Source organism: Marmota marmota, unplaced genomic scaffold (assembly GCF_001458135.2).
Source record: "Marmota marmota marmota unplaced genomic scaffold, marMar, whole genome shotgun sequence".
Classification (NCBI taxonomy): Eukaryota; Metazoa; Chordata; class Mammalia; order Rodentia; family Sciuridae; genus Marmota; species Marmota marmota.
The window spans coordinates 1061691-1069808 of NW_026000169.1; the positions used below are offsets into that span (position 1 = coordinate 1061691).

Here is an 8118-nt window from a genome sequence, read left to right on the forward strand (position 1 = left end):
AAAAAAAAAAAAAAAAAAAAGAAAAGTAACCGTCTGTCCTAGGCTTGATTTCCCCTAAGCCAACGCAGGCGCCGAGACCCATTATTAATTTTAAAAACAGCCGTTTCTTCAGCTGCAGTGTAATCTTTTAACAACGACCTGATTAATTTTTGGCTCTAGTATTGGCGACTGAGATACTGAGATTCGGTTCACACAATGGATGGATCATAAACAGGACCTCCAAAACAGGCTTTCTTAAAAACAGGTTTTAGCGGGTTCTTTTTAGAAAAGATGTGCGATAGCTGTACAGACTCCCTGAATCTTTGGATGTAAAGGTTTCCAGAAACTGCCTTTTCCTCTCAGGTGTCTTGGCTTCTTTTCTGATAGTATAGAAGTTGGTCAAATGGCAAACTCTTCTATTCTCCTCCTGTCCATATTTTTTTAGTTTGAGGTAGGAATGGGAAAATTACTATGCTGAGAATATAGTGAGTGCTCAAAAAAAAAAAAAAAAATGGTGTTTAATTGAGGAACATTCCCACCCTCCCTTTTTTTGGTTTTGTTTTTTTGTTCTCCACAAATCCTGGGACTGCTAGGAATGCTCTGAATAAGCTGCAGGCCTGCTAATCCGAATTAACTCTAGGACCTATAAAGTGTCCTGGTTTTAGAATTGCTCTTTTCCTGGTAGAATTTATCATTCTGAAAAGTAGAAGCTAACAGATCTAGGGATTATTCACTCTGAAGGATGTCCTTCAGGATTAGTTCAGACCTGAGTTCTGGGGGGGTTATGTTGGAACAGCTTTTAAAGGTGAGCAACATCAACTAGCTTTGTTAACATTCTTTCTTTGGAAGGCTCAGAATATCATATGTTATAACAAACATAGTAATAATGGCTGCCTCTCAATTTCTTGCCCCTCAGGTCAGAAGCAGTTTGGGGAAAGGGGGGTGGCATTTTTAATTTCATTGTTCACCCATGAACTAACATCATAGGTTCATTCCTGATGTTAGAATTTGCCTGTTCCCTCAAGTGCTTTACATATGTTTATTTTTTAATCTTTACAGTACCTTCATTTTAAGGATAAGATAATAGAGGCCAGTTAGAATGTTTTAAGAAGGTATTTCTCCACTGGAGTCTGGGGAAGGAGGAATCACACTTGTAATGGGAAAGATTTTTGTCATTGCTTTTATAAAATGTTAGGTGATTTGCCAAAAGTGATTAAGAAATTTTTCTTGAAAAGGAATAAAAGTAGCAAAGATTTCTTTTTTTTTTTAAGTTGTTGATAGACCTTTATTTTATTTATATGTGGTGCTGAGAATCAAACCCAGTGCCTCACATATGCCAGGCAAGTGCGCTACTACTGAGCCACAGCCCCAGCCCCACAGAGGTTTTTCTAAAAGAGTGAATGCCAAGAATCAGGAGACCAACTTCCAGAATGCAAAGCAGTTCAGTAACATCCCCTGGATGCATCTTTGAGACATGGCCATGATAAACCTGAGAATACTACCTTCTAGAATGTAACACACTTCAAGAATTCATTCTTGCCCTAACCGGGAAGATGTTTGGGGGGCAGGTCTTGGTTTGGGAATCCTTTATGGTTTGAATTTCTTTCCTCCAAATGGATTACATTTTCCTAAGGATCCTGAAATTGACCTGCCTCTGTAGTGGTTCTCCAAACTTCTGAATTTTGCTTCAGCCTAGAATAGACCTGTTGATTGTTTCTGTCCATGGAGTAATGCTGTAACAGAGGTAAAGGGCCTGGAGTTTCAAGAATAGATCTATCATCTGAGTTGAGACCAGGGGTTTTCCCCATGACTAGACTCTATTATAAACACACCTGGCGGGCTGTGATAAGGTAGATAGCTTTGCAACCCTATTTGCACCAACAACCCATGCATTTCCAGTTTCTTTTCTAACTTTTCCTAGTATTGACCTTGGTCAAATCACAGCCAAATTTTGTACACTCATTTCCTCATTTGTAAAATAGGGACATATGTCAGAAGGATCAGGGGAATCAAAGGAAAAGTTTAAAATACAACCTGCCTATACTTTAGTGTACTGAATAATAAAATGTTTAGTTGTGAAAGTTCATACATGTCATATTCTCGTAATGTTTGGATTTTTTTAATACCACAGAAAATAGAGGTTCTCTGAGAATTCATCCTCCTACCTAAAAAAAAAAATCTAGATTTTACGATGTAAAAATACTGTTTCTAATTGTTACATTGAAAACAGCTGTGGTGAAGCAGAGTGCTACTATGCAGTTCCTGAGCAGTGTAACTTTATTTTCAGTGACTCCTTCTCCAGCTAAGCATAGAGCCAAGATGGATGATATTGTGGTTGTAGCTCAGGGCTCTCAGGCCTCACGGAATGTCAGCAATGATCCTGATGTCATCAAGTTACAAGAGATTCCAACTTTCCAGCCCCTTTTGAAAGGTAAGGGGTTGCATTTTGTCTCATTGAACTTGCCAGAGAGGTTTATATGGCTCCATTATTCTCTCCCTGGGTTTTTCCGTAAATGGCATCTTCTCTATGAAGCCTTCCTTGGTTACCCTATTTCAAATTATAGCCCTTTTCTCTGCTTGTTTTTTTTTTTTCTGTAGCATTCAGTCATTGACCTCTATTATAAATTTGTTTACTCTGTTTTTCTGCTGTAATATGAACTCCATTATGGCAGAAACTTTCTATGTCTTAAAATTGAATCCCAACACTTGAAATAGAGCCTAATGTTCAGTAGGGACTGAGTAATGAATGAATAGTGTTGGAGTTGGCCCTTCCCTATTGTATTTCCCTGAAAAGATTTTAATTCTTATTTGTGATCTAGGCTATGGCTTGATTAGTTTAGACCCACAAAAAAACTTTTACAACCACTGATGCATTTGTAATTAATTCTGGCAAGTGTTTTGCATCAGAATGTATTTATGAGAGGCAAGAGCACCCACTTGATAAGCGTATTTTGAGGTCATATGAAGGCCATAACTTTATTGTTTTTATATCTGCATTAAGTGGTAGAAATGATTTTTCTGTTAAGTGAACAGTATTTATGCTATAGTTCCCCAGGCATCCTCCTCCCCTCAATCCCATGTCCATCACCAAATGAGAAAACAATGAATTGTAAGGCCCAGTTTATTTAACCTGCACCTTAGTTTTCTGTTGCTATAACTTAATACTGAAGACTGGGTAATTTAGTTGTTTACTTTTTCAGTACTTGGAATTGAACCCAGTGGCACTCTTATCAATGAGCTATACTTCTTGCCCTTTTTATTTTATATTTTGAGACAAGGTCTTGGTATGTTGTCCACACTGTCCTTGAATTTGTGATCCTCCTGCCTCAGCCTCCAGAGTAGCGGGGATTATAGGCTTGTGCCACAGTTCACAGCCAGACTGGGTAATTTATAAAGGATTTATTTACCTTACAGTTCTGGAAATCCAAGAGCTTGACACTGCTACCTGCGTGGCATCTAGTGAGGACTTATATGTTAGGTCATGACATGGTGAAGGATATCACATAGCTTGCTCCCTCTTCCTTTTGTAACAAAGGCATTAATGCAGTCTTAGGTTCCCATCCTCATGACCTCATTTAATCCTAATCCCTTCCCAAATGCCCCACCTCCCAATCTATTAGAATATAATTTTGGGGATTAAGTTTCAGCATGAGTTTTGGAAAGGAGACCCAGGTCATAACAACCTGGTATCATATAATATAAAACATACACTTACATAAAACTGTTTGTATTAAAATGTTCCCCCCATAAGATCCATTTAATTCTTGAATTAACATTGAATTAAAATCTATTTAATTATTTGAATAATTTGTGCAAGATCAGACAGCTGGCAAGCAGAGATTGAACTTTAATCTTCTTCACTGATATCAAATCCTGTATTAATCGCACTGTCCCATACTGTACTTAAGAAAAATGTGCTATTTAATTATCCATATATCATCTTCCCAGAGTTTCATCTGCTTTACAGGTGAGTGGCCTCAGAGTTAGATTTTGATATCCTATTATCCATCTTATTAGTTTTTATTATTTTGAGGAACATGAGACTCCAAAGAAACGAACATTAATGAAATTTGCATCTGTACTTGTTCAGACAGATTAAAAGACATAACCTTTATCTTTTTTTGTTTGTTCTTTTTTAGATATACATGATGGTAGAATGTACTTTGACCTAGCTTTTACTTTAGAAAATTAAGAGCTGTATTCTCTAATCCATCCCTTCTGGAATTGCACAGAGTACTATCTATAGCCACAAATTTTTCATTCCCCATCTTCCTTTCATTCCCCATCTCCATCCTCTCACCTCCCAATTTCTTCTAGTCCTAGGTGGGACCTTGTATGACCAATTAAAAAAAAATATTTGTTAGTTGTAGGTGGACACAATGCCTTTATATTTATTTATTTATTTATTTATTTATTATGTGGTGTTGAGAATCAAACCCAGTGCCTCACATGTGCTAGGCAAGCACTCTTTCACTGAGCCACAACCCCAGCCCAATTATGTGATCAATTCTTGTCTTCACCTTAGGAAACTACTCAAAACAAACAGAACTTTGAGATATACTAAATAATTTTCTGGGGTTAGTTTTTTCATCATTTGAAATAATCAATACTTTATGGTAATAAACTGATTAATAAGGAAAGTATAGAAGATTTGGTTAATGCCAAATACCACTTAATAGTGAAGCTAACCTCAGATTTAAAAATCATCATTAACATCATCAACCATAAATGTTAATAATTAATGTGATATGGTTAATGTAACACAATGCTATGCAACTGAACTTGGTTGCATTGATAGTTGGGTTTTAATTGGGATTTTTGCCATCAACTAATTATATTGCCCTTGTATTGTTTTCTTACTGCTTTGAGCCTTTGTTATTAAGAAATGTTGATGGCACACACCTGTAATTCCAGTGGTTTGGGAGGCTGAGGCAGGATTGCAAGTTCAAAGCCAGCCTCAGCAATTTAGCAAGCCCCTAAGCAATTTACTGAGACCCTGTCTCTAAATAAAATATAAACAGGGCTGGGGATGTGGCTCAGTGGTTGAAAATAGTGAGGCACAGGTAACTGTTAAGAGGTTTTCTGGTGTTTGCCTAAGGAAGGTAGAGAAATCACTTGATGAACCAGGCATAGGTGCAAACCTACAATCCCAGCAACGGGGAGCCGGAGGCAGGAAAATCGCAAGTTCCAGGCCAGCTTGGGCAATTTAGTGAGACCCTGTTTCAAGATAAAAAGGGCTGGGGATGTAGGATGTAGCTCTGTGGTAAAGCACCCCCTGGGTTCAATTCCAATACAGGAAGAAAAAAAAAAATTGTTTGAGAATGGTGGGATTCTAGAAATGGCAACATGTGACTGTGACCAGACTACAGGCAGAAATAAGCCAGTGTGCATTTACAGTAATACTCATCTTTCACTTGGGAAGAAGAAACCTTTTGGACCATGATTAGAAAATATAAGCAAAGGGAAAAGAAAATGGGTAGAAATAAATAAATACAGTTATGATAATAATAGCTGAAAATGCCCTCAATACTTTTGTGATAGTTACCATTTTTTCCATTTTATAGATTGACTTAGTTTACATAGCCTAAAGTCATGTAGCTATAGTGATAGCCCATCTTAAGATGGCATCAGGACACCTAGTTTCAACTATTTTGTATATAGGATATGACTCAGTTTCCAGTTTTAGCAAAGCCTATCACTTAACTCTCTAGGCTATGAGAGGAAATAGTTTGGTGAAAGTGATGTTGTTCTGAGTTTTAAGGTACAGCATATTTGTTGCAGAGCCTCCTGCTTAGACATTGTTCTGCCTGGTAATTTAAAACCCTGCCCTCTGTCTGCTAGGAGGCTGCTAGGGCCACTCATCACTGTCGCCTTTATACTCTGATCTCTTTTTTCCCCCCTTTACTGCTTTCAGGATGAGGCTATTTCTCAAAGTAGTAAAAAGGGCCACACAGTGAAGGCTGTACCCCCCAGGTTTGATTTCAGAAAGCTTTTATTCAACTTAATGACAGTTTATTCTTTCAAAACAATATATTCAAATGTTACACAAAGTTCACTATTGTTCCATAATGTCACATGATGTAATGGTAATGCTGGTGGGTGATCTGCAGAGGCAGTGGCTGGGGAGTTTGGGGCTATTTGTATGACTGAGGTAATGTTTGCATTTTTAATAAGCAAGCAGATTCTTTCTTTGGTTTTAACCCTTTTGCATAAATACCCTGGAGTATAATTTAGACTTTATAATCCAAATGTCTGTTCCTCTCTCGTTTAAGTCAAAAGGATTTTTCTTTTTCATGGCAATCTCTGAATTTAGCAATTTATTTTGATGTGTAAAGCATTTAATAGGAAATGAAGGATTAGAAAATTAGAAAGTGGCAATAAATAGCTATGACAAAACACAAACGCAAAATGTCATTTTGATGTAAGCTAGTAAGATTCTAAGGTGTTATAGATTTCTTAAAATTTACCCACTCATTTTTTAGTGAAGCCACTGTAGTTTGTCATTCTAAAGAAATGAAATATTTTCAAGAGAAAGACGATATTGTTGATATTTTATGTAAAAATGAAAATTATTCTGTTAATTTTTGGATGAATATATGCATACATACATATGCATATGAAATTCTTTATAACTGACTTATCATTTTTGTCAGTGACCTTGAATCAACATAAGGGATTGTCTTACTGCCTAAGGAAGGGACTGTTACCAACAAAGTAAATCAAGCACATTGAGTGTAGATGTTTAAATGATATTAAGCAGCATTGTTGGGCAATCTGAGTGTGGTGAAGGACATGACACATGTGAAATAGACTTTATTTTTTTATTTATTTATTTTTTTTAGTAATCCAAAAAATTTTATTTAATCAAAGAAAGACATTTGATGGAGTTATAATGAAAAGCCACGATTGCTTCTGTACCCTAGTTCTGTTTCTTGATATTAAATTTTAGCATTTCTATTCTTAAGTGTGAAATAGACTTTAATAATTAAAAAGAACCTGTCTTTTCTTGGTAGAACAAAATCTCATGGAACCACCATGAAGGATCTCAAGTCATATGAAATACTAAGAATTAGTACTTGAGATTGTAGCTGGGGGAGAATGAAATGATGAGAAAGGGGAAAAGAGCATGCAGACTAGGGATGTAGCTCTATGGTAGAGCTCTTGCCTAGCACATGCAAGGCTTGGGTTCAAACCCTGGCACTACAAAGAACAAAAAAGAGTACATGAGGGAGTGAGATTTCAAATGATCAATTTCCTCACAATCTTCTCAATTACACTTCTGTCATGCAGACAAATAAAGGTGCAAAATCTTTGCATTCATCAGACATCTGCCTCTACTAGCTGTCAGACCTTATCGCTGAATTGGAAAAAGGTATACCAAGTAGGGGCTTAGAGAATGGATCTTAATCAGAGCCATGGCTTAAAAGTAACTTCTAAGCCCAGGTTGATCCTAAGACTATTTTCTCTCAAAGACTATAATTAATTAAAAAATTATTCCTGATTACCTTGTAGATTTATTTTTTTGTGTTATAACTCTTCATTTAATCTTTGAAGTATGGCTATTAACCAGTACAGTGTTAGCCTTACTCAGAAAAGAGGGAAGTACCAGGTGAATGGTCACTTTAAACCAGTGAGCTGGTTCACTTTTTTCCTCACTCTAGTAAATCTCTTTGCCTGCCTCATTACTGTTTCTTTCGTTAAATCTCAGAGGTTTCTTTGCCTTTCTCTGATATTTAATACTTCTGTTTTACTCTTCTATTTCCTGGGATGTTGCGTCTATATTTGCTTTTTCTCTAGCATCTAGCTTAGTGAACTACTTTTGTTCAGATATACAAATCATTCCATATTTAAAACAGAAAAGTAAAATATTTTCATTTGACTCCATTGCTCCTCCAGGCTACTATGCTTTCTGTTTTATAAATCTCTACTTCCAAATTTACTGCATGGCTACCACATGCTGTTTTTTCCTGCATCCTTTCTGCCTCATATTTGTTGTTTTATTGATATTTGCTTCTTTGGAGGACAATTAGTGTTCTCTTTTCATGCCTAATGATTTTCTTAGTTCATGTCCTCCTCTTTTCCATATTGAACATCCACTTTACTTACTAATTCTACCTTCCTTTAGCGTCATGACCCAGT

At 36.5% G+C, this 8118-nt stretch overlaps 1 protein-coding gene across 2 annotated transcripts in view; it reads left to right on the forward strand.

The window, feature by feature from the left end:
- Borcs5 (BLOC-1 related complex subunit 5) overlaps window positions 1–8118 on the forward strand; it is a 121134-nt gene that overhangs the window by 2019 nt on the left and 110997 nt on the right. For both annotated transcript variants that reach the window (XM_048787204.1, XM_048787205.1), the window contains exon 2: window positions 2267–2410. In XM_048787204.1, coding sequence (XP_048643161.1) covers window positions 2267–2410 — 144 coding nt within the window. The remainder of the gene's footprint in view (window positions 1–2266; window positions 2411–8118) is intronic.